Source organism: Rhinopithecus roxellana, chromosome 15 (genome assembly GCF_007565055.1).
Source record: "Rhinopithecus roxellana isolate Shanxi Qingling chromosome 15, ASM756505v1, whole genome shotgun sequence".
In the NCBI taxonomy this organism is placed as follows: domain Eukaryota; kingdom Metazoa; phylum Chordata; class Mammalia; order Primates; family Cercopithecidae; genus Rhinopithecus; species Rhinopithecus roxellana.
The window spans coordinates 79580082-79604955 of NC_044563.1; the positions used below are offsets into that span (position 1 = coordinate 79580082).

At 53.5% G+C, this 24874-nt stretch overlaps 1 protein-coding gene, 1 long non-coding RNA gene and 1 other non-coding gene across 5 annotated transcripts; 1 reads left to right on the plus strand and 2 right to left on the minus strand.

The window, feature by feature from the left end:
- Positions 1 to 4238: 4238 nt before the first annotated feature.
- MCAM (melanoma cell adhesion molecule) lies at positions 4239 to 13183 on the minus strand. Of its 2 annotated transcripts, XM_010356973.2 has the most exons (16): positions 13050 to 13183; positions 11154 to 11278; positions 10849 to 11056; positions 10695 to 10765; positions 10505 to 10592; positions 8467 to 8646; positions 8224 to 8345; positions 7963 to 8125; positions 7749 to 7867; positions 7506 to 7647; positions 7228 to 7349; positions 6978 to 7119; positions 6788 to 6883; positions 6454 to 6601; positions 6047 to 6164; positions 4239 to 5606 (listed from the first exon to the last, which is right to left on the minus strand). In XM_010356973.2, the coding sequence occupies exons 1-16, from the start codon at positions 13114 to 13116 to the stop codon at positions 5577 to 5579; spliced, it is 1941 nt and encodes a 646-aa protein (XP_010355275.1). In that variant the 5' UTR covers positions 13117 to 13183; the 3' UTR covers positions 4239 to 5576. The 2 variants fall into 2 exon arrangements, with proteins under 2 accessions (XP_010355275.1, XP_010355276.1); XM_010356974.2 differs by lacking the exon at positions 6047 to 6164.
- An 86-nt stretch (positions 13184 to 13269) lies between these two features.
- On the plus strand, positions 13270 to 20724 carry LOC115893557. Of its 2 annotated transcripts, none has more exons than XR_004053578.1 (3): positions 13270 to 13723; positions 15453 to 15563; positions 20605 to 20724. It is a non-coding gene; the product is annotated as an uncharacterized LOC115893557 (long non-coding RNA). The 2 variants fall into 2 exon arrangements; XR_004053579.1 differs by lacking the exon at positions 13270 to 13723 and adding an exon at positions 14990 to 15072.
- On the minus strand, positions 19361 to 19487 carry LOC115893802. Its single transcript, XR_004053850.1, has one exon. It is a non-coding gene; the product is annotated as a small nucleolar RNA ACA64 (small nucleolar RNA).
- Positions 20725 to 24874: the final 4150 nt, after the last annotated feature.

Genomic DNA, 24874 nt, shown 5'->3' on the forward strand with positions numbered 1-24874 from the left:
GTGAAGGACGGTCAAGGTTGTATTTTTGACTGCTTAGGGATCCTTTGGATACAAGAAACAGAAATGTTCAAGCAGAAGAAAGGAGGGACTCATGGTAAGGATGCAGGGTATTTCGCAGAACCCAGGATGGGAAGTGCCTTTGGTTCTCGGGTGGAGCTGGAACCGCAGAGCTTTGCACCTAGTCCTTTCTCCCGCTTTCCTGTCTGGTTATGGTATGCGTGACCCCCAAATAGGCACTCCAGTCCTCAAGTCCACACCACCTTCCAACTCTGGGGATCACCATGAACAAATTCGCAATTTCTCATACTACTTTTTTTTTTTTTTTGAGGAGTCTTGCTGTGTCACCTAGGCTGGAGTGCAGTGGTGCAGTCTCAACTCACTGCAACCTCTTCCACCTCCCAGGTTCAAGCAGTTCTCTGCCTCAACCTCCCGAGTAGCTGGGATTACAGGTGCTTGCCACCATGCCCGGCTAATTTTCATATTTTTAGTAGAGATGGGGTTTCACCATCTTGACTGGGCTGGTCTTGAACTCCTGACCTCGTGATCCACCCGCCTCGGCCTCCCAAAGTGCTGATATTACAGGCGTGAGCCACCGCTTTCGGCCCATACTTCATATTCTTAAGAAAAACTACACTCAGCCCAGCACATTGATCAAGTATCTATCCTTGAGCAGTTGGCCTTGCCAGGGAGAGCAGAGGTGTGGCAGACTCCTTCAGCTGGAGACAGGGAGCTTCTCAGAGAAGTGAGCAGAGACTCCACAGACGCCCTAAAAAGGCTTCTACTCAAGGAGTAAAGCCTCTACTCCCGCCTTTTTGCTAGTGGAAAGGAAGGCATGGGAGTTTTTCTGGGACATCATAGAAATTCTTAGGTTTAACTTAATTCTGGTCATTGTCTTCTTTATTTCCTGTTTTTCTTCCCTTTGTCAGTCTTGGCATCCAAGATTTCTTACCTCCCTCTTGTGGGCCAGCCTGTCCTGTTCCAGAGCTAGCCTGTTCCTGGGTGGCCTTCCTTAGCCTCCATTCAGCCTCAGGTCTTTTGCCTTCTTCCGTGTTATTTAGAAAGCAGAATCTAATAACGGGTGCCACTGTAGCCACTATCCATGGACTTCTGGGTCCTCTTCAGGTTTGAGTGCTTGGAAATGTTCATTCTCTGGGCTTGTGGCCTGTCTCCTCCACTCTCCTCCTTACCCTCTCGCTCCTTCCTTTGTGAGGGCTGCTCTGCAGTAATGTTCTCAGGCAAGCCTTCCTAGGCACCTCAGAAACTACTTTGCCAGAGCCAGTAAGAATATATAATATTGGAGCCGTTGCCAGGATAGAAATTAAATATAGATTCCAGTTTAGGATAGAGTTTTTACTGAGAGCTCCTTAGACAGTATACCTGTGTCTTCTCTGGCAATTGCTTTCATTTTAGTCCTGTATAAAAGCTTTCCTTTTCTTTTTTTTTTTTTTTTTTAACTGTGCTTTTGCTTGCCTGAATCTTTTGATCTTATATTTTTCTCATCGTAGAGCCTGTCCTGAGTTGTAAGGTATTTCATACTGCCTTACTTAAAAGTTTATTAAACTACTAGAATCATTTGATACACACAGAAATTACCTGATAATCCAAAGATGTCCATCAAGGGAGGAAGGATGGGTCATCAGACTTTGCCTTTGATGTTGTAGTCTAGGCTCCTGGGTTAAGCAGCAGAGGGACAGCAGTGCCATGTGCCTTCACCGTGTCCCAGGAAATCTGGGTTGGTTCCCGTGGGAAATACCAGTGTTTCTTGATTCTGAAAAGTAGCAAAAGAGTAAGAGATGGGGAAATAGGTATGGGGAGAGCAAGCCCCGCACGTCCGTGGTGAGTCAGGTGGGGAGCACAGGTGGAAGGGCTGGCTGTTGACAGACAGACTAAGCTGTGTGGCGCTCTTGCCGCCCCTTCCTGCGTACAGAGCTTGATTGAGAAAAATGCAGCCGACCACTCCCTGTATTTGTATAGAGCAAAGTCCAAAAGCCAACCTCAGATCTCCTGATTTGGCAGCTGAAGAAATCAGCAGAGTCCTGATTGCCTGATTCAGTTCCAAAAATGAATGTCAGGCCCCTCCCCGCCCCCACCCCCACCCCCACCCCTACCCCCACCAACATTGCCTCTCCTACATTCTCCTTCTACCCTTAAATCAGACAGGAGGCCAGAGAGGAGTATTGCTCAATGCATGCTATGTGCAACTCCTCAGGCCTTGCGCCACCTCCATGCTGAGCCCTGAAGCAGCGTGTCCTGGGTGCCTGTGTGTCAGCTCCCTCCTCTCTACCTACCTCTGACCTTGTTGTGGGTGAGGGTAGCCATGCTTATGGCCGTCTTAAAACTGGAGAGGCGGAGAACTACTTAGGAGTCTGTAGGCCACGTGTTGTCTTCCATGGCCTCTTTTCTCCTGCTGTCTGGGTGAGTGAGCCTGCAACGCAATGCCCACGAGAGTAAATGCCTCCTGACCTACCCTGCTCAGCACTGTTCTAGTGTCTTGGCCTTGAAAGAAAAGCCTGACTTCCTGCTGAAACATGTGGTAGTGGCATGGCAGCTATGAGGCACCTCCTACATCTGTTTTCTGGCTGTGGTGACTTGGGATTTTTAACCTTATATATCTTTTTCCTTTACTCAAAACAAAACAATTTTTAGCACACTGAAAAAAAAAAAAAAAAAAAAAAAGCCAAATGTTTTGTGCCTTTCTAAGGCAGCACTGTATCCCAGGCTGCATTTTAGGACTTAATATGGAAATACCAGAGTCTGAGCTCCTCTACCTTGAGTTTCATTAGTCCTTAGTGTCTAGGAGATAGGAAAGAATGCTGTGACTGGAGAGGTGACAGGCAGGTGCAGTGTGTCCGGAGTCCCTTTCTCCTGCCGTGAGACTTCAGTGGAGGAGAGAAGCGTTGTACCCTGGGATCGTTTGGTTGGTTCCAATCACAAGCTTAGTTATCAGGTTGCATGCCTTGTCTCCTGCAAGAAACAGAATGTTCCACAATTCCCAGGTAAACTCCGGACCATTCCAAGTGTCCTAGCCTCCTGATGACATTAATTACCCAATTGTGTGGAGGAGTGTAGGATGGACTCTCCTGAGAAGGGGAGGTTGGTGGTTTTGTCTTTCCTTTTTGCTGGATCCTGAACTGGTCTAGACCTCCTGCCCCCACCCCCCGCCCCCATCAGATGTGGCTGGTCTTTCATTTGAAGGCTTCAGACTTAAAGCATTAAGCAGCTAGTGCCCTCTGCAGGGCCTGGTTTCCCCAGGGAAGGGCAGCAAGGAACACGGACCAGAAGCCTGTCCTCAGTAATGTGACTATAGTGAGCTTTAGCAGAAGTTTTTCTATATAATGACATTTTACTTATCTCTTACCCTTTCCTCAGTTTTCCCTTGCCTTTAATTAATAAAGAATTGGGAGATAGAAATTTTAAAGTCCTCCTTATTCAAGATTTTGAAATTCTTAGCCTGGGGGTGCTGGAGAGAACCTGATGCTTTCTCCAGAATGAAGAGTCCCAATTTGTATATCAGTGTTAAGAAGAAAACAAACACATAGATAAGATTTTCGTGGACTATTTTAAAAATGTGTCATTAATATAAAAAAATTTATATTAGCAGTATTTAATCATTCTCACCTGTAGAGAATAAGAAAAACAGAAGGTAAATATTCTTACAGAGAATAGCAGAGCTTTAAGATTCATTTTCATTTTAAGTCCATTTTATTTTGCCAGTGTATTAATGTTTAGAAGTCTGTTATACTAATGTTATTTATTAATGTTTTTCATTTCCATACACAGTTAACTAAAGAGCTTTTTCAAGCACCCATGTCTGTAAAAAAATATTTTTAAATAAAGTTTCTTTTGTTGTAGCGGACTTGAGTTCTTGCTCATTCAGGGGGTTGGGAGGCAATAGCCGAGTTGCCGTAGGACCAAATGCCAAGGCCCCCTGCCTCACGGCGGTGTGCCTGAGCTGCTGTCTCGAGGGCAGTTCCAAATGGCAGGAAAGCATAGGAAGGGGACACAGCTCCTGCTAACAACAGCCTACCAGGCCCTTCATGCTGTGTCATCAGCGCAGTTTGGCTGCTGAAAAGTAGAGTGACTGTCCACTGTGTGGTAGAACTTGAGCCATTTGCTCAGAAGCAGAGGTAACCCCTGATCTCTGCTGCCAACTGGAAACGGTTTTGTGTGCCTTTTGGTTGTAGTTTCAGGGGCCCCCAGGTTCCTGTGGTACCCATGATGAATAAAAAGCAATGTAAGATTTCTGGGACAATTAAGCTTTATTTTTCATATATATATATACATATATAAAGGAAACAGTTTGCAAACTTACACACCTGACAAAACCATATATACACACATACGTATGCATACACACAGACACACACCCAAAGCTGTAGCCAGGCCCGTTTTTCATCCCTAAGTACCATTCTCTCATTTGGGCCCTTCTAGGTTGGGGCTCCTGAGCTTGGTTTGTAGAAGTTTGGTGCTAATATAACCATAGCTTTAATCCCCGTGAAAGACAGTGTAGACCTCATCTTTGTCCGCTTCCCCTGCCTTTCACTCACGTGATCCATCAAGACAGCCATGGGAGCCAAGTGAACACGGGCGGTTGAGGCTAATTCACTTGAACTCAAAAACCCAGCTTCCTCACTGCAGGCACGTATCTTTTTTTTTTTTTTTTTTTTGAGACGGAGTCTTGCTCTGTCGCCCAGGCTGGGGTGCAATGACACGATCTCAGCTCACTGCAAGCTCTGCCTCCCGGGTTCACGCCATTCTCCCGCCTCAGCCTCCCGAGTAGCTGGGACTACAGGCGCTGACCACTATGCCCGGCTAATTTTTTTTTTTGTATTTTTAGTAGAGACGGGGTTTCACCGTGTTAGCCAGGATGGTCTCAATCTCCTGACCTTGTGATCCACCTGCCTTGGCCTCCCAAAGTGCTGGGATTACAGGCGTGAGCCACCGCGCCCGGCCCCGGCACATATCTTTTAAGGAATGACACCAGTTCCTGGCTTCTGCCTAAAGAAAAAAATGTCACAGGAGACTTGGAAGAGGCAGACAGGAGGGTGGTGGCGGCAACACTGCAGCTGCTTCTGGATGCTGCTGGGGTGTTCTCCAGAGCCGGTGTGAACAGCGCACTTAAACATGAGCAGGCGCCTGGCTCCAGTGCGTCCTCACTTCAGTGGTGCACTTGGATGATGGAAGCCATCCTTTGGGGCAGGAAACCAGCTCAGCGAGGCTACCCAGCTCAGCTGCTGGCAGGAGCCAGGTATTTACAGCCGTAATGTGTGTAAAGAAAAAATACGTTCTGCAAGAAACTCTCCTACCCGCTCGGGAGGCTGCGGCTCCTTGCTTGGGATGAGTTTCACTCAATGTGGAGGCGGTGGCAGACTGGTCCTTGAAAAGCGGGCCTTCTAGGGCCAAGTGAGGTTCTCAGGACAGCTCTGGTCCTAACCCAGTGGCCCTCTGAAAGGGGGTGTGCAGGCGAGTGGAGCAGGAGGCTTCTCTCTAGTCCCTTTGGAGGCTTTGGCTGAGAGAAGAGTGAGCAGGGAGCTGGGAATGGTCCAGGCAGGGAAGGGAACTGAAGTGATTCGGGGCTAATGCCTCAGATCGATGTATTTCTCTCCCTAAAAATGGGAAGAGGAGAAGAGGGAAACACGGAGACGGTGCTCAGAGTTGAAGGTGTGAGCACCGAGAGGAAGGAGAGATGGAAGCAGAAGCCGATGAACTTGGTGCGGCAGCCTTGGGGAGGAAGCGAGGATGGGCATGGCAGGCCAGGGAAGGAGGGCGGTCCCCGTTTGACTGCACTGGTGAAATGGCCACACCCAGAGTCATGGGCATTGGTCAGGAAAAGGTGATGGGACAGGGTTTTTCTCAGTCTTCCTCCAAGCTCCCTCAGCCACCTGCCTGGCCCTGCCATCTGTGAGTGGTGTTAAGAAGGCAAGATGGGGCCTGCTCCCTATCTCCGACAAAGAGGGATGAAGGATAGAGAGTTAGAACCGTTAGCCCCTGCTGCCCCCGGTCCCTGAGGATGTGGCAGGCTCTGGCCACAGGAACCGCCTCCTACCTGGTCTCCTGGAGCCCTCTTGTCACCGCTGCTGCCCTGCAGGAGGCCCATCTCTTCTGGGAGCTTATCTGACTTAACTTCAACTACAAATTCACTCTTACGAGACGGGGGCAGTGTGCTGGGAGGAGGGAGGGAGGCGAGAGGTTGGCACCTCAGGGCCACAGGAAGGGAAGGGCCTGCTGTGAAGGATGTGGGATGGATGAGGGCTCCTTGCTCCAGGGCCAGCCCAGGGCAGGGAAGCAGGTCATGAGACCATGTGGCTGATGGAAGCTGGGCAGTGGGCAGTGGAGCAGGGAGCACCCTGGCCCAGGCCCCCACTCCTGCTCTCGAGGGGCAGGCGGGCACTGGGCAGGCAGCAGGCTGGGTGGCAAGATGGGCGGGGGTGGAGGGGCCAGTGTTGGGCTTACATCTCCTGCTTGCCTGAGCGCCCGCACGGCAGCTTGCCCTTCTTATAGAGGAAATAGAGGACAGCACCCAGCACTGCCAGGACCAGGATGCACACAATCACAGCCACGATGACCACGCCCTGGCTCTCCGGCTCTGGCAACTTTCTCTCTGCACCACAAAGACACTCGTCGTCACTCCCTGTTCCAGGCCATCTCGTCACCATTGCTGCCCCAGCCAGTCCAAGGCCAACAAGATGGGGCTGCTACTCACCTTTCTGGACAGGGCTCTCTGGGAAGGGACAGGGCAGAAAGGATGCCCTGGCAGAGCCCTGTTCTCTTGCTAGGCCTGGCTTACCTGTGGAGGTGCTGTTGGCTCTGGTATGAGGACTGGCTGTGGAAGTGCTGAGGCCAGTGGTTGTGTTGGAGTCTGGTGTGAGGGTGGTTAAATTGACTAGGAGGCAGAGGGAGGGGTGTTAGGAGAAGCGCAAGTTACTGCCCGTGCCTGGGCCTGCCCCTGCCATCCCCTGCAGGGATGCAGCCCTTACCCAGCTCCAGGAAGAGGATGCTGGTGTTTTTGCCCAGGTCGCTGGAGGCCGTGCATTCAACACCTGTCTCCAACAGCTCTGGGGTCACGAGGACATTCAGGGTGCTCAGGACTCGCTGTGGATCTTGGTCTTGTTCACTTGTCTGCAAGGAAAGGAAGGAGGCAGCTCAGGGGATGGGGAGGGTCTCTGGTCTTGGCCGCAAAGCCCAGGCCGGGATTAGGAGTGTGTGGCAGATGAGACACCTGCTCACCGTGCCGTTGACGTTCCAGGAGATGGTGGGCCGGGGGTGCCCTGATGCTTCACAAGACAGATTCAACATCATATTCTCTTTCACCCACACCTTCCTCTCCTTGAATGCCATCCAAGGGGGACCTTGGGGAGGTAGGGAGGGGTGAGGCGGCAAGCCCAGCTAGCCTGGCCTCCCCTCCGCACCAGAGCTCCCCAGAGCAGCAGGTGGCTTCTTGTCAAAGAGCTTAAAAACCACCCCACTTGGGGTGACCTGGTCTCTACCCAGAGGGAGGGCCTCACCAAAAACGGCCACATTGACCAGCTGTGTGCGGTTCAGGCCGGGTATGCTGGGCACGGAGGCCACACAGCGGTAGCCGCCTCCTGCCTCCCGTTTCAGGTCATGCAACTGGAGCACAGGCCCCCTTTCCAGCACCTGGCCTGTCTGGGATGAGAGATGGGTCAGAGGGTCTGGGAAAGAGCACACTCGGGTCACCCCCAGCCCCACTCACCCATCAGCCCCTTGCTCCAGACCCGCCTGGGTACCTCTTCTCTCAGCCACTGGAACTCGAGGTCCTGGCTACTCTCTGCCTCACAAGTCAGGGTGAGGCTGCTGCCTTCCTGTCTCTCAGGGGCTGCGGGACTCACTCGGACGTCAGATACATCTGGGGGTACAGCAATCATGTCACCCGGGGCAGGGCAGGGCCAGTTCCCTATTGCCCCAGTCTGGTCCCCCTGTCCTGGGTCCCCAGCTCCTCACAGTTCACCAGTAGTTCCTGTGGTTCACTCGGCAGCGATATCATGGTGTCCAAGTCCAGGCCCTGACATTCATAGAGCCCACTGTGTTCCTTCTGGGCGGGCTCCAGCACCAGGACCCCGTTGTCGTTGGTTGTCTCTTCTTCTGCCTCCCTGGTGCTGGGGTTCTGGGGAAGACTGGGGAGGTGAGCAGAGTGCACCTCCTGCCACTCCACCCGGGCCTCTGCTTGCATTCCCATCTGCACCCAGCACAAAGCCCCCACACCTGCTTGCTGATGCTGAAGTGCGGTGGAGGGTTGCCATCAGCCAAACACCTGATTTCCACGCGGTCCCCTTCCTTCAGCATTCCCACGGGCTCCACTTCCAACCACACTTTTTCTGTCGGGTCTGCATAGGCAAAGGGGGTAGCTCTTGGCCCATGAGTCAACCCTGGGCTGGATAGGGAGGGGCTAGCAGGAGTTCCCAGCAGCCCCAGCCCCAGTGAGCAGAGAGTCAGGTTAGCACTCACAGAAAACAGGGACAGTGACTTCCCTGGACTCCTTCATGTGGTTCCCACTGGGCAGCCGGTAGTTGAGCTCACAGTAAAACTGGGCATCTTTGTCTTCTTTAACCAGCTGTGCCTTCAGAATACTCTGCAAGGTGTACAAACCACTCGACTCCACAGTCTGGGACGACTGAATGTGGACCCCTGGGCAGGGAGGAAGGGGAGGAAGACTCAGCCTCAGTCCCACCTCCAACCCCACCCTAGGGTTGTCCACTGGGTTGGTAGGGGACCATCTAAAGAGTCCCCTGTCCCCTGTAGAGGGCCAGGTACAAATGCAAGCTGGAAACCCTTCAACCCAGCACTTTTACTGCTCAGGGTCAACCCTAGGAAAACATTTACAGGTCTGCTCATGCTCATATCCAAGGATGTGTGCAAAGAATGCTGCAATGATAAAAACGAGCAGCTGTCTAGATGTCCACTAACTGGGGAATGGTGAACTCGACTACATGATATGCATAGTATGGAAAACTCAGCAGTAAGCAAAACCATCAGCTGATCTAAATAGACTGACCCAGAAAGATCATACAAAAGAAATTGTCTAACGATGTATACCATACAACACCACTTAGATCGGGCTTTCTCAGCACTACTGATATTTTTTTTTTTTTTTTTTGAGACGGAGTTTCACTCTTGTTGCCCAGGCTGGAGTGCAATGGTGCAATCTCGGCTCACCGCAACCTCCACCTACCTCCTGGGTTCAAGTGATTCTCCTGCCTCAGCCTCCTGAGTAGCTGGGATTACAGGCATGTGCCACCACGCCTGGCTGATTTTGTATTTTCAGTAGAGATGGGGTTTCTCCATGTTGGTCAGGCTGGTATTGAACTCCTGACCTCAGGTGATCCGCCCACCTCGACCTCCCAAAATGCTGGGATTATAGGCGTGAGCCCAGCCAGCACTACTGATGTTTTAGGCCACATTGATTCTTTATTGTAGGGGCTGTCCTATGCACTGTAGGATGTTAGCGACATCCTTGGCCTCTCTACCTGCTAGATGGCAGTAGCACCCCCTCTATGTGTGACAACCAAAAATATCTCCAGACATTGTCAAATATCTCCTAGGAGGAGGGGGTACAAAATCACCCCTGGTTAAGAATGACTGATTTAGATAATAAAAAACAAAAGCCTATATCGTTCTAGAAATGTTTCTATATATGACCAAATACATAGAAATAGGCTTGAAAGAACACACCCTAATAGCAGATATTATTTCTGGGAGGGGGGTGTCAGGCAAGAAGAAACTTTTAGATTTTTTGTCAGTTTAAATTCTCATGAAAATATTTTCAAGAACCATTTGTATAATTTTTTTTTTAGTTAAAAAGCTTAGGCCGGGCGCGGTGGCTCAAGTCTTAATCCCAGCACTTTGGGAGGCCGAGACGGGCGGATCACGAGGTCAGGAGATCGAGACCATCCTGGCTAACACTGTGAAACCCCGTCTCTACTAAAAAATACAAAAAACTAGCCGGGCGAGTTGGCGGGCGCCTGTAGTCCCAGCTACTTGGGAGGCTGAGGCAGGAGAATGGCGTAAACCTGGGAGGCGGAGCTTGCAGTGAGCTGAGATCCGGCCACTGCACTCCAGCCTGGGTGACAGAGTGAGACTCCGTCTCAAAAAAAAAAAAAAAAAAAAAAGCTTAAGGAAAACATAAGGCAAGTTCCTGTGTAGTACCATAGGGACAGCTCTTTTTAAGAGACGGGGTCTCGCTCTGTCACCCAGGCTGGAGTGAGGTGGCGCAATCCTAGCTCACTGCAGCCTCCATTTCCTGGGCTCATATGATCCTCCTGCCTCAGCCTCCCAAGTAGCTGGGACCACAGGCACACACCACCATGTCCTGGCTAACTTTTTTATTTTCTGTAGAGACGGGGTCACCCTATGTTGTCCAAGGTGGTCTTGAATTCCTGGCCTCCAGATATCCTCCTGCCTTGGCCTCCCACAGTGCTGAGATTACAGGTGTGAGCCACCACACCTGGCACAAGGGTGGCTTTTGGGAGCAGAAAGGGCTACTCACGGTTCTTCTCCTCCTTCAGAGGCCGGCCGTTCTTGTACCAGATGACTTGAGGAATGGGGTACCCGTTCCTCCCTACACAGGTAGCGACCTAAGGAGCACAGGGTCTGAGTCTCCCTGCCTCCCAGCCCTCTGCAAGCCCCATCTCAGCTGCTGCGCACCAGCTGGCCAGCCCATCTGCCACACATCTCACCTCCTCAGGCTCCTTACTGTCCACAGGGATGCCCAGGGCGTTGACCTGGATGTTTGGCTCCTCTGGAGCTTCTACAAGAAAATAGAAATGAGGGGGACATGGGACCATGCCCCACCACCCTCACTACTCAGCTGGCAGACATGGGGTCACGCACTGTAGACGCGGAGTTGGATGCGGTGCTCCTGGGACCGAGGGCGCTTGCCCTGGCACAAGAAGATGCGCTCGTCGTGGGGGGTGACTTGAGTCAGGGCCAGAGTAGCCCCTCTGTCCTGGAGGCTGAGCCGGTGCTGGTACTCCCCAGGTTCACTCTGGCCCTGGCCCTGGCGCACACGGAAGATGGGTATCCGCTTCTCCTTGTGGACCTAATGGGAGGGGATACAGAGGAGGAGAGGGTCCTGGGCTACAAGAGAGGCACAGCCCCCCGCCCCGGGCTGCTCTTGCAGGAGCCCAAGCACTCACAGAAAACCAGTCGACATGGCTGAGGTTGCCTTGGGACTGGGAGAGGCCGCACTTCAGAAGGGCTGTGCTGCCCACTTCCACCTCCACCAGCTCAGGCGCAGGTTGCTCAGCCTCTCCGGGCACACCTGGGGGAGGGAGGCGGGGCCCCCCGCAGCTGTGTCAGCTCCAGCGGCTGTCCGCCCCTCCCCTCGCAGCGCTGCTGCAGCTGTTTTTCCTGCCACTCAGAGCGTCTGCAGAGGGCCCTGTCCTCTGAACGCTGGATCCCCCCGACCCGCGCCCCACCTGGGCCAGCCCTCTCCCCGTCCAGGAGACCCCAGGAGACCCCAGAGATTGAGCAGAGACTGAGCACCAGCAGCTCCAGCTGAGGCTGGTAGAGGGGCTGAGAGGGGCAACTCAGGCTTCGGGCCAAGAGGGAAGGCCCCTTTCCTTCCAGGCCCCCTCCTCTCCGGATGAGCTCAGAGTGTGGGAATGCAAGGCATGTGCCAGGCTGGGGCACACAGGCCCTTTTGTGTCACCACTGCCAGGGGAAGACACCACTACTCTACCCTCTGCCCTCCAAAATCCCTGCCCTAACTCCCCACAAGACCCAGCGGGCTAACTCTGGCGGAAGTTCCCGTCTCATGCTCCCTCAGCAGCACCTCCATAAACCCTCCGCAAACACCCGGGGACCCCACCCTGGGAAGCTGGTAAGGATGGAGAGGTCAGAGTCTCCTCCAGGGGTCAGGGCAAGGGCCAGGCAGTGGGCAGGAGTGACGTCAGTGGTGCCAGCGTGCTGCCAGCCCTGTGAGGAGGTGATGTCACTCGACACCATCTGCCTGGGCTCTGGGATGCCTGGGTTGTTGCCTTGGCTCTCAGACAAGGAGGGCAGGTGGAAGGAGGGGTCTCCATCCCGGAGCCTCAGACCCCTGACTCCTTCTCCCAGAGTTAGAAGAGCAGGGCAGGGTGGAGCTGGACCGGCTGCAACTGTGGAGCCCGATTTAGCCCTTTCCCCAGAAATAAAGTCAGCCTGGGAGGCAGTAGCCTGGAATACCCCAGGGACATGGTTGGCACTGGGCATGAGGCCAGCGAGCTGGGTATTGCCTAGCCCTCCCCTTCCCCAGCCGGACAGCGGCTGGGACGGCGGAACGGGAGCTAAGAGAAACACGCGACACCGCTGCGGGCCATACAAGGGCAGCGTGGACCCGAGAGTGCCCGGCTACCAGGCGGATCCAGAGAAACGCTCCAAGGTGCCCGGGCGCTCTTCCCACCTGAATGTGGTCCCCAAAATAAGCCAGCGGGCGCTTCCAGTATGGGAATCCTCCATCCCTCATCTCTGTCACCTATGATCCCATCACTTGGGGAGACGCGAGGCGACCCACACCGCCCCGCAACCCATGCCAACGCCCAGCTCTGGCGGGAGCCGCCGAACCTCCCGCTCTCGCTCACCTCCAGCCTGGCGCGATGCCCAGGCGGGAGGGGGAAGGGGTGGGCCGGCGCACCCCCTCCAGCGAAGGAAGCTGCCTTTTCCAGCAACAGGCGGGCGCGGAATTCAGGCTTTGAGGATGCGCCCCAGCTGTGCCTCCTGCCCGGCTTCAGTTGCGGGCCTCCAGAGTGAGCGCCTCAGGGACGACTCCCCCCAGCACCCCGAAAGGCTGGGCTCCACCCCTTCTCGCTCCCAGAAGCAGCCTCCTCCCCGCCTTCCCAGTGCTGCTCCCGGGATACTCTAGAATCCCCGCTGCAAACTGGCTGCAAAGAAGAGTTGCTCGTGAACAAGGCGCCCGGGGGTCGGGGACCCGGGGAGGAGGCGCGTCCTCCCGGACGCAACGCCCCGACCCTGCCGCGCCGCTGGCTCTGCTCCCAGGCACGCTTTACCGTAGACCCCTAGCCGGGGCGCGGCCCCCCTGCGAACTCACTCACCCGCGACGCGAGGACAGCAGCAGCAGGCGGCGAGCAAGAAGGCGCAGACCAGCCTGGGAAGCCCCATGCTTCCCCGCCGGAGGGCGAGAGCCAAGTGAGCAGCTCAAGGCTGCCGGGGGCTGACGTCAGGGGGGCGGGGGAGGGGGCCCGGAGCGCCCGGGCCCGCCCCGCCCCGCGCAGCCCCCAGCCCCCGCCCCGCGCGCCGCAGCCCTAGGGGGCGGGCCCCGGCGCCGCCAGCCCGGGAGCTGCGCCCAGGAGCGCAGCCGGAGGTAGGCCGGAGCCGGACTCCCAGGCTCCTGGCTTGGGAAGGCTGAGGGGGTAGTGACAGGTGTCTAGGGGTCTGACTGACCGAGGTGGCAGCGAAGTGAAGCTGTCCCGGATGCCCGGAGTCGCCCCGGGTCGAAGCCAGCTAGGCTCACCCCTGTTGAGCCCCTGCCAGCCAATGTAGCCTCTGGGGGACCTCCTGGGGGAGGAGCAGTAGCGGACCTGGTCCTCGGTGTCCCCAAGGGGCCTCCCAATTGGCTCCCCTCCCCTGCCACAGAGAATTCAGGTCGTCCTCGATCGCTTCCCAGAACGATTGCACCACTGTCGCTGCCGCCGGCCTGGCACTGCCTCAGCCTCACAGTGCTGGCAGCTTTGGGAGAAGAACCCTGCACCGGTCCCACAGACCAGAGGTACCTGCATGGGGAGTGGAGACGGTGCCTTCTGGGCTGTCCCTTCAAACCCAAGCTGCTGCAAGTCTAGCCTTTGACCAGAGAAAGGAAGGAGGGGGCTGAATTCGCAGGCCCAAGGTGTTCACACTTGTCCAGACCTGGGCCTTGAGAATCATGTTTCCTCCCTCTTCACTCTGGAGCCTACCCTGGGACTCATTTTCCCCTCACCTAAGAGAAAAGAAACAAGAAGAAAGAGTTAATGGACGAGGGTCCCCAGCCTGACCCTGCAAACCTGTTGCTGTTCCTGACAATTGAAAGGATCTCGGCAGCACTGACCCCCACCCCGTCTTCCCCAGCCCTGTTGATGGTGGGTCCATAGCTGAGGGAAGAATCAAATCAGCCCTGCTTGGGTGGGGAGCTCTGCAGCTGCTCTTCTCCCAAAAAGACTTCTCCCTGGGTCTTCTGGCCTCTTGAACTAAGGCTCTAGGGAGGGGGAGGGGCTCTTGCCTCACCGTGACCCCCTGCAGCCTGGCTTCAGAAAAGGGGTCCACATCTCCTGGTGCGCCTTCACCAGGGAGTGCCAAATAGGGGCCTGGATTTGGGTAGAGGTGTGTTGCCCAGCGGGGCCACCCCTCTGCTGGCTGCGGGAGGTGGAGGGTGAGCCGGCAAACCCCAGAGATGGCCAGGTGACTTGAGAGCATGCTCGGGGTGGCGTTTTGATGACGCAGAGATGACTGGCAAACCACACCAGCCTTGTCATTCAGAGCTTTGCCGACCCCTCCTCCATGGCCATTAGTCTCCAGCCAGAGGCTGTGCAGAACCCAGGCCCGCCGGGCCAGGGGCCTGGAGCCTGGAGCCTGGAGCCTGCAGGGAGAACAAGAGGAGGACCCTGGCTCCCCCTCCAGAGTGAATTTATGGACTGGCCCCAGGCCCAGAGCTGAATAGATGAGAATATTTTGTCTGCTGGGCTGGAGTGGGAATGGTTGAAGGATGCCATTTGCCCTGGCAGGCCTGGCTGGGCATGGAGCTGGCTTCCCTGCCCAACCCCCTTCCTTCACTTAACACCATTAACTAATCATTCGCCTCTCTGGCCTGAAAACAAAGCCAGCTAACCACCAAGGACAGTCAGTTCTGAATTCTTCTTCCGCTGGAGGAGAGTGAAGCCAGGTGGGGGTGGAGGATTTTTCTCTGCAGTGAAAGGGAAATGAGGTTAGAGCCTAGAGCCCAGGGTGACGTCCCCTCCCCTGCATGGCCCCACCAAACAAGCACAGAAGACTGTCCTTTAAGGAAGCCAGTAGCCTGGGGCTGTCTAGGCTGCTCGGGAGTGGGTCATAGCCTCAGGATAGACAGCCTCGGGATGGTCTCATGAGGTGGGCACTTTGGGATTCCAAACTAAAGAGGGGTCAGGACCTGGGAGAGGACTCAGGAATGGAGGCAGGGAGCAGGGTGGAGGGAGCGGAAGGTGAAGGGGAGCGGAAGGTGAAGGGGATCAGCCCTCAGCTCCCCTTAGAGGCCGGAGGCTAGCACTCCAGCAGCAGCAAGAGAGAGAAGGTGGCTGCCGGACTTCCAGCAGGACAGGACTGACAGCCAGCAGAAGGGAGTTGGAGGAGGAGGCCATGGCCTTCCACCCTGCAGGGCCCCAGCACATGGTCTGGGCTGGAAGAGCCTGGCTCAGATGTAGGCCAGGGCCAGAAGAGGCCCTGGGGGCAGAGTCCTAATTCTTATTCTTTTTTCCCTCCTTGGGTTGCAGGCAAGAAGGCTGCTTTCCTCCAGCCCCATGGTGGACCTGGGCCCCTCAGACATGAGGGACCCTCCTGCGCATGATGCCCTCTGCATGTCTCTGGTATAGGTCTGATCACAGGTGGGGAAATTGAGGCCAGGTGGGGCGGGTGGGGGGGGGTCCTGGTTGGGCTCCTCAGCCACAGTCTCCTGGGTGGGTGGAGCTTTCAGCTCATTGTAAGGAGAAGTAGAGCCCTGGGGAGTTGGAGGTAAAAAGACAAGGATGGACCTGTCCCCAGAGGGCGGGAAGGGGCAAGACTGGAACCCAAATGTCCTCTCTCAGCTCCAGCATAGGGAACTTAGTGACTTCCAACCCATCCTTCTGGATCCAGGGGCCTTGACCAGGATGTGAGGATGTGAGAAGGGTGGGCTGGGCTGAGGAAGGAAGCTGATAAAGAGGTGTTTGCAGCTGCTATGAGAACATGGGGTGGGGGAGTCCCAACAATCTTGGCAGTTATGGAGACTGGGGAACCTCCTGGCCAGGCCGGATAATAGGATCCGGCCTGGGTCTTTGGGGGGGGGGGGAAGGTGGAGAATTTTTCCAGAATGTGGGTGTGAGTAGGAGAAGATTGTACTGAAGGAGTGAAAACAGGGTGGAAAAGGGTGGGAGGGGGCAGGAAACCGGATACTGTACTGGGGGGCCAGTGGGAGATGTGGGGGAAGAGACTGAATCGGGGGAAGCAGCCCTGCTCCCGCCGGACGCTGTCTCACCCATGTCCTTCGCACCTGACCCAGGGCAGGAGGAAGGAGGCACAGCCGAGATGGAGGTGCACCCTACAACACCTTGGGAGAGAGGGAGGGTGGCCTTCTGGGGGATGGGAGGGGCTATTTTTAAACTTGGAAAAACCGTGAGTTCATCTCCATTCTGGAGGCTGCAAAGGCCCCATTGTACAGGGGTCTAGAGAGGGGGAGCAGAGGGAGGGGGCAACGGGCACAATGGGGAGGATTATGTTGGAGCTGGGGGCGGGGGTGGAGGGCGGAGAGCGGGGGAGGGGCTGTCTTCGTCACAGCTGGCCTACTGAACTCTGGGGTCGAGCCAGGCTGGGGCTTGAACTGGGGGGCAGGGCCCACCCTCACAAAGATCCCTGTTGGGGAACTGGGGTCTCTGACATCCGGTGGCCCATCATGGGGAGGGGGCTGACGGTGGGATTCCCACAGCCTGGCTTTCCCAGGGACCGCAGGGTCTGTTCCCAGGCTCCCAGCATTCCGACGACTCCCCTGAGAGCTGCTGGCCTCTTCCCTCCGCCCCTTCCCTGCCAGGGAGTGGGGGCTGAGAAGGAGAAAGGATGTGGATGCATCAGGACTCTTCCTGGGGATGATGGACTCTTAAGCCAGAGGCGGGGATTGGGTGGGCAGCAGTGGGTGGTTAGGGTAGGTTGAGGGGGATTATAGCCCTCCCATCAGAGCCCCCAACCCCGCGGACCCCTCTTCGGACCAACTGGGGACTGTCCTTCTGGTACTCCCCGGCCTTAGGAGCCTCCGCACGGGGGGCAGCCCACCTGCCGGACCTCAGGCCTCCGGCACCCAGAGTCTCCACCCAGGGGACCCGGCCGCGGCGGGAAGGCGCCGGCGCTAAGCTCCCCAGGAGCCGGCCTCGAGGTCCCGCCCGGCGGAGGCAGGGGGCGGGGATCCGGCCGCTCGCCCCAACCCAAACATTACCATAAATGCTCAGGCGACCGCGGGTGGATGGGAGCGCGGGGACCCTGGGGCTCTCCGGAAGTCCCGGATCCGGTCCCCAGGCCCGACCCAGCGCGGGCCAGCGCAGTGATTCCGTCTGACCAGCCGTCCTCTTTACAAAGCGGTGCAGCCAGGGAAGGCAGAGCTGGGGTGGGCGCGGGGACAGGGTGGAGAAAACCCAGGCCGTAGGGGGCGTCTCGGGACTGCCTCCTGGGTAGACAGTGAGACTGTGACCTCTGGTTAAAGAAAGAGTGGGGCCTTCTAGCCAGATGGCAGCGTCGGCTCCGCGGGGGCGCGGCTCGGTCTCCCTGCAGCTCTGCGTGTCCCGCTGCTGTTAGCGGTGATACCCTGGGTCTCGGTTCCCCGACCCCAGCACGTAATCCCCTTCCCTCTCCTCTGCCCCCAGCCTGCACTTGGGGAAATGAAGGGTGATGGGGGCGGGGGTGGTAGCAGGATGCTGGGAGTTTACACCTCTCCCCTTCAGGGAAGTTCACATCCGCTCTCCAAAATACCGCCACCCAGGGAGAGGAATGTCCCCAGAGAGCTCTTCAAATTTGACTTTGAGTCGTCCCTGAGGGAAGGGCCAGCTGGTCTACAGGAGGGAAACCTGTGGGAAACCTGGGGGCGCCATGTTGCCGTCTTCTGGCCCCTCTCCTCCCTGAAGGACGCTCGGGCAGTTCCTCTTCCCTGCCACACGGGGCTGCCAGCAACCCAGGGGGAGCCTTGGAGAAGGTGGGTTCCATCCCACCCCCGGCGAGGCCTGGGACCCTCACTGCTCCTGCCAGGGCTGATATTGGAGCCGGGAGTAGAGAGGGGAGGAAAGAGGCCGGGCGCGGTGGCTCACGCCTGTAATCCCAGCACTCTGGGAGGCCGAGGCGGACGGATCACAAGGTCAAGAGATCGAGACCATCCTGGCCAACATGGTGAAACCCCATCTCTACTAAAAATACAAAAATTAGCTGGGTGTGGTGGCGCGCACCTGTAGTCCCAGCTACTGGGGAGGCTGAGGCAGGAGAATTGCTTGAACCCAGGAGGTGGCAGTTGCAGTGAGCCGAGATCATGCCACTGCACTCCAGCCTGGGCGACAGAATGAGATTCTGTCTTAACAAAAAAAAAACAAAAAATTGTGTTAACAGTTGACACTGTGGTGTGTACCTGTGGTCTCAGCTACTCGAGAGACTAAGGTAGGAGGATTGCTTGAGCCCAGTAGTTCAAGGCCAGCCTGCACAACATATGGAGACCCTCATCTCCAAAAATAAACAAATAAATAATTGTGGTAAAATGCACATAACAGAATTTTAGCCAATTTAAACGTCAGCGTTCCGTGGTATTAAGCACATTCACAATGCTGTGCAATTATCACCATTATCAAGTTCCAGAATTTTGTCCTCACTCCAAGGAACTAAAATTTGAACCAAGTTTTATCTAACTAACTCCAAAACCTGCACACTCTATGTGTAATAATTACAGCTGAATTAAGAGCTCAGTTGTGTGGTAAAGACAGGAAGTGCGACTGGGATTCAGAAAAGGGAGTGTCAATGTGGACTGTGCTGGCTAGGAAAGTCTTTCCGGAAATATGAAGCCTTCAATGAAAGGTCCGGTTTAGATAGGGAGGAGTGACGAATGATCTTTTGAGGTAGGGGAAATGACAAGCAAAAAGAGAGAGATGGGACCCATGCAAGGGGCACCTATATGGACAACTACAGAATTTCCCTATCGGAAAGTGTCAGAGTAGCCATCCGGCTAGAAGATGGAGTTGGTGGGGAGGCTAGGTGGCTTGTCTTGAGATTATATTCACATAGCAATCCCGCTACTTTTTTTTTTTTTTTTTTTTTTTTTGAGACAGGGTCTTCCTCAGTTGCCCAGGCGTAAGTGCAGTGGCTTGACCTCAGCTCACTGTAACACCTGCCTCCTGGGTTCAAGCGATTCTTCTGCCTCAGCCTCCTGAGTAACTGGGATTACAGGCACACCACCACGCTTGGTTAATTTTTGTATTTTTAGTAGAGGTGGGGTTTCACCATGTTAGCCGGGCTGGTCTTGAACTCCTGGCCTCAAGTGATCCGCCCGCCTCAGCCTCCCAAATTGTTGGGATTACAGGCGTGAGCCACCTCACCTGGCCTAGTCCACTACTTTCATTTCCAGTATCCATTTACTTGGAGCTCATTGAGGATAGCTTTATTTATGTATTTATTTTTACGTGGCGCCTGTCAGGGCCTGGGTTTCACTGCCACACACGGGGCAGTGCATGGTGAGCTGAGGCCCCTAGAAGCTCTGGGCACTGAATCTCACTTGTGGCCACTGGCAAAGCCCAGGATGATTTTCATCCAACCCCGCGCTCCCCAACCACCAGAGGGATGTGAGTGGTTGACGCAGCCAGATCTACCTAATTGGAGAGGGGGCTAGCTTTAGCTACACCATTACCCCTTGGCATCACCCTTGTGAGTTACATGGCTAAGTAGAAATTCAGCACGGTAGAGGGTGCATGCACGTGGGAGCTTGGGCAGATGAGATGGGCTTAGGTTATAGGGGAACAGCTTAAGATAGGGTGGGCAATGGGGAGCCACTGCAGGTTCTTGAGCAATGGAAAAATGATGTGACATTGGAATTTAGGTTTACCGTGGTTTCTTGATTTCATCTTGGCCTGAGAGCGCCCCCTGGTGCCACTAGTTTGAATTGTTTTCTCATCTTACAGAGCAGGTGGGAGGATGGGGGACTGAAAAGCGGGATTGATGAATCGCAGAAGCCAGACTCTTGGGTCCTATTTCACTTCATCCTGGGTAATGACAGCCTTGCAACAAAGCTAGGGATGATATGCGGGCAGACAGGATTTGAGGTCAAGAGGGGCATTGTAGTTCCCTTCTCTGTCTCATAACTCGGTGCATATGTGTATTGTGATTTGGGATACAGCACACTAGTCAGGAACTAAGCTGGGGGCTGGAGACAGGATGATAACTAAAAACAAAGGTCATGTGCTTGAGAAACGTACAGTCTCGTGAGGGCGACATTCAAATAAATAATTATAACACAAAGAGCTGCGTACCAGGGTGCAAATATGCACATAAAACAGTTACTTAACCCAGCCTGAGGTGATGAAAGAAGGCTTCTTGGAAGAGTTGATGTCTAGCTTCATTTTAGGTGATGAATAGGAGGTAACTAGGTAAATGGGGGTGGGCTGTGCTGTCTGAAGTGTGACAGAGCTCGCTATGTGCAGGGGGCTGCTAGGAGTTGGTTAATATTCTTCAAGGGAAGGCTGAGGTTAGTGAAGGATGAGGCCAGATTACAAAGGATTTGTAAGCCATGGTCAATTACTCAGAGCAACAGGCTGTGTATAAACGGTAGTGTTAAGCAAGGGAGCAACCACAAGTGACTTTAAATCCATTAGAGCTCAGGCCCCAGAGGGACAGAACAAAAGGCCCCTCTTACTAAGTTTCCATTTCCCTTCTCAGATCCCTCCTTTCCCTTGGGTGATGAGGTCGAAAACAGCCAATCCCTTCTGGGGAGCCTGCCTCCTGCACACTGAGTGTGGCCTTATTTTACCTCCAACAAGCCAGTTCATTTTATCATAATAGTCCCACAGTAGAATCAGAGGTAAGTGTGGGGAGGAGGAGTCTTCCCTTATGTCATCCACATGTGACTGAGATCCCCTTGGCAACCTCTTGGAGGTGGGATACAGCACTTCACCGAGTCCACTAAAAACAATCCTTGCATCAACTCCACACAGTGGAGTACTATGCATCTGTTAAAAGAATGAGGACAGGCTGGGCACAGTGGCTCACACCCAACACTTTGGGAGGCCGAGGCAGGCCCATCACTGGAGGTCAGGAGTTCGAGACTAGCCTGGCCAACATGGTGAAATCCCCTCTCTACTAAAAATACAAAAATTAGCCAGGCATGGTGGTGCATGCCTGTGGTCCCAGCTACTCGGGAGGCTGAGGCACAAGAATTGGTTGAACCTGGGAGGCAGAGGTTGCAGTGAGCCAAGATTGTGCCACTGCACCCTAGCCTGGGCAACAGAGCAAGACTCTGTCTCAAAAAAACAAAAACAGAAACAAAAACAAAACAAAAAACAATGAGGACAATCTCTTTTTTTTTTTTTTTTTGAGACGGAGTCTTGCTCTGCCACCCAGGCTGGAGTGCAGTGGCCGGATCTCAGCTCACTGCAAGCTCCGCCTCCCGGGTTTACGCCATTCTCCTGCCTCAGCCTCCCGAGTAGCTGGGACTACAGGCGCCCGCCTCGTCGCCCGGCTAGTTTTTTGTATTTTTAAGTAGAGACGGGGTTTCACCGTATTAGCCAGGATGGTCTCGATCTCCTGACCTCGTGATCCGCCCGTCTCGGCCTCCCAAAGTGCTGGGATTACAGGCTTGAGCCACCGCGCCCGGCCAGGACAATCTCTATACACTGGTGTGGACTATAAGGGAATAAAACCCATTCAATTGGAATAAAAAAGGAATCCATGACTCCAAACTGATAATGAAAAGATATCCATAAACAGGCCGGGTGCGGTGGCTCACGCCTGTAATCCCAGCACTTTGGGAGGCCGAGGTGGGTGGATCATGAGGTCAGGAGATCAAGACCATCCTGGCTAATACGGTGAAACCCCGTCTCTACTAAAAATACAAAAAATTGGCCGGGCGCGGTGGCTCAAGCCTGTAATCCCAGCACTTTGGGAGGCCGAGACGGGCGGATCACGAGGTCAGGAGATCGAGACCATCCTGGCTAACACGGTGAAACCCCGTCTCTACTAAAGAAATACAAAAACTTAGCCGGGCGATGTGGCGGGCGCCTGTAGTCCCAGCTACTTGGGAGGCTGAGGCGAGAGAATGGTGTAAACCCGGGAGGAGGAACTTGCAGTGAGCTGAGATCCGGCCACTGCACTCCAGCCTGGGCGACAGAGCAAGACTCCGTCTCAAAAAAAAAAAAAAAAAAAACAAAAAATTAGCGGGGCGTGGTGGTGGGTGCCTGTAGTCCCAGCTACTCGGGAGGCTGAGGCAGGAGAATGGCGTGAATCTGGGAGGCAGAGCTTGCAGTGAGCTGAGATCGTGCCACTGAACTCCAGTCTGGGCTACAGAGCCAGACTCCGTCTCAAAAAGAAAAAAAAAAAACGATATCCATAAACAGATAAATGAGAAGGGAAGGCTATTCTTTACAGTCTTTACTGAACATGATTTTAAATTAAAAAGATAGGTATATGGCTGGGCAAGATGGCTCATACCTGTAATCCCAGCACTGTAGGAGGCCAAGGCAGGTGGATGGCTTGAGCCCAGGAGTTTGAGACCAGCCTGGGCAACATGACGAAAACCCATCTCTACCAAAACCCAAACAAAAACATTCCAATAATTAGCTGAGTGTGGTGGCGCATGCCTGTAATCCCAGCTATTCAGGAGGCCGAGGTGGGCAGATCGCTGGAGCCTGGGAAGTCAAAGCTGCAGAAAGACAAGATGGTGCCACTGTACTCTAGCCTGGATGACAGAGCAAGACCTGTCTCAAATAAATAAATAAATAAATAAATAATAAAAAACATAAAAATAGCTACCTAAAGAGGGATAGAAGGAACACCCTCCACCCTCATAATATTTGTGAAGATAGGGCAGGGTATAAATGCAGGCTGTCATATCATACATCTAAATATTTGAAATATTTGAAAGTTAACTAACTGTTTGGTATGCTCTATCCTCCTACCTTGACAAATATACCTTCTAATGACAAAATTTAAAAATATGTAAAGCTGGCTGGGTACGATGGTTCACGCCTGTAATCCCAGCACTTTGGGAGGCTGAGGCAGGCAGATCACTTGACAGTCAGGAGTTCAAGACCAGCCTGACCAACATGGTGAAATCTTGTCTCTACTAAAAGTACAAAAATTAGCCAGGCCTGGTAGCACCTGCCTGTAATCCCAGCTACTCGGGTGGCTGAGGCAGGAGAATCACTTGAACCCAGGAGACAGGGGTTGCAGTGAGCTGAGATTGTGCCATTGCACTCCAGCCTGGGTGACAGAGAGATACTTTGTCTCAAAAAAAAAAAAAGTAAAGCTATGGTTTTTGTATGATCCAAAGTCAACAAAATATCCAAGATAAGTTAGCTATTATTGCATATATTATTACATATATTATTGCCTGGGTACGCTTATGATGGACTAGCAATATTTAGATGAGTAGTAAAGTGATACACAATTCATAATTATTTATTCCATAAATTAATTTTCCTTGCCTTCACTTCAGGAAATTCCTTAATTATGTTGTTATAATAAAACATTTCTCATAATTCATGTTCTATTGCCAATAATGCCAAATTAATTGGCCTTTCTTGAGTCATAGTTGTTCTGAGGTCTTCAAAAAAATAATATATATATATTTCTTGAGACAGTCTCGCTCTGTTGCCCAGGCTGGACTGCAGTGTGTGCCACTTCAGCTCACTGCACCCTCTGCCTTCCAGGTTCAAGTGATTCTCCTACTTCAGCCTCCCAAGTAGCTGGGATTACAGGCACATGCCACCATGCCCTACTAATTTTTTGTGTTTTTAGTAGAGACAAGGTTTCACCATGTTGGCCAGGCGGGTCTCCAACTCCTGACCTCAAGTGATACACCTGCTTTGGCCTCCCAAACTGCTGGGATTACAGGCATGAGCCACCGCGCCCCAGGCAATTTGTTTTTGTTTTTGTTTTTGAGACAGGGTCTCACTCTGTCACCAGACTGGAGTGTAGTGGTGCCATCTCAGCTCACTGCAACATCTGCACTGTAGTGCAACCTCTACAACATGGGCTCAAGTGAGTCTCCCACCTCAGCCTCCCAGTAGCTGCGATCACTGTGCCACCACACTCAGCTAATTTTTGTTTTCATTTTTTTGGTAGTGATGGGGTTTTGCCATGTTGCCCAGGCTGGTCTTGAGCTCCTGGGCTCAAGTGATTTGCCCGCCTCTGCCTCCCAAAATGCTGGGACTACAAGTGTGAGCCACCTATGCCCGGCCTTAAATAATTAATTTATTATTATTATTATTATTATTATTATTTTTGAGATGGAGTCTTGCTCTGTCACCCAGGCTAGAGGGCAATGGCGCCATCTTGGCTTACTGCCATCTCTGCCTGCTGGTTTCAAGTGATTCTCCCACTTCGGCCTCCTGAGTAGCTGGGATTACAGGTACCCACCATCATGCCCAGCTACTTTCTGTATTTTTGTAGAGAGGGGGTTTCACCATGTTGGCCAGGCTGTTCTTGAACTCCTGACCTTAGGTGATCCACCTGCCTCAGCCTCCCAAAGTTCTGGGATTACAGGCGTGAGCCACTGTACCCAGCCAAAAAATTAATTTTAATATGGAGAAACTGCTCTGCTGAGGCCTTAGCAAATGAAATTATTACTAATATGTTAAGCAAGACTTAGATTCAGAAAGGAATCATAAATTTTATATGTCATGTTCAAATATTTTAAAGGGGTTACATATAATAAATATTTGATCCCAGAAAATATTTGAAATATTTTTATTTTTTTCTTCTTCTTCTTATTTTTTGAAACGAGTCTCGCTCTGTCACCCATGCTGGAGTGTAGTAGTGCAGTCTCAGCTCACTGCAGCCTTGAACTTCCAGGCTCAAAGTGATCCTCCCACCTCAGCCTCCCAAATAGCTGGGACTCACAGCATGCGCCGTCACACTTGGCTAATTTATTTACTTATTATTTTAACATTTATAACAAACCTGCACATGTGTTTTATTTATTTATTTATTT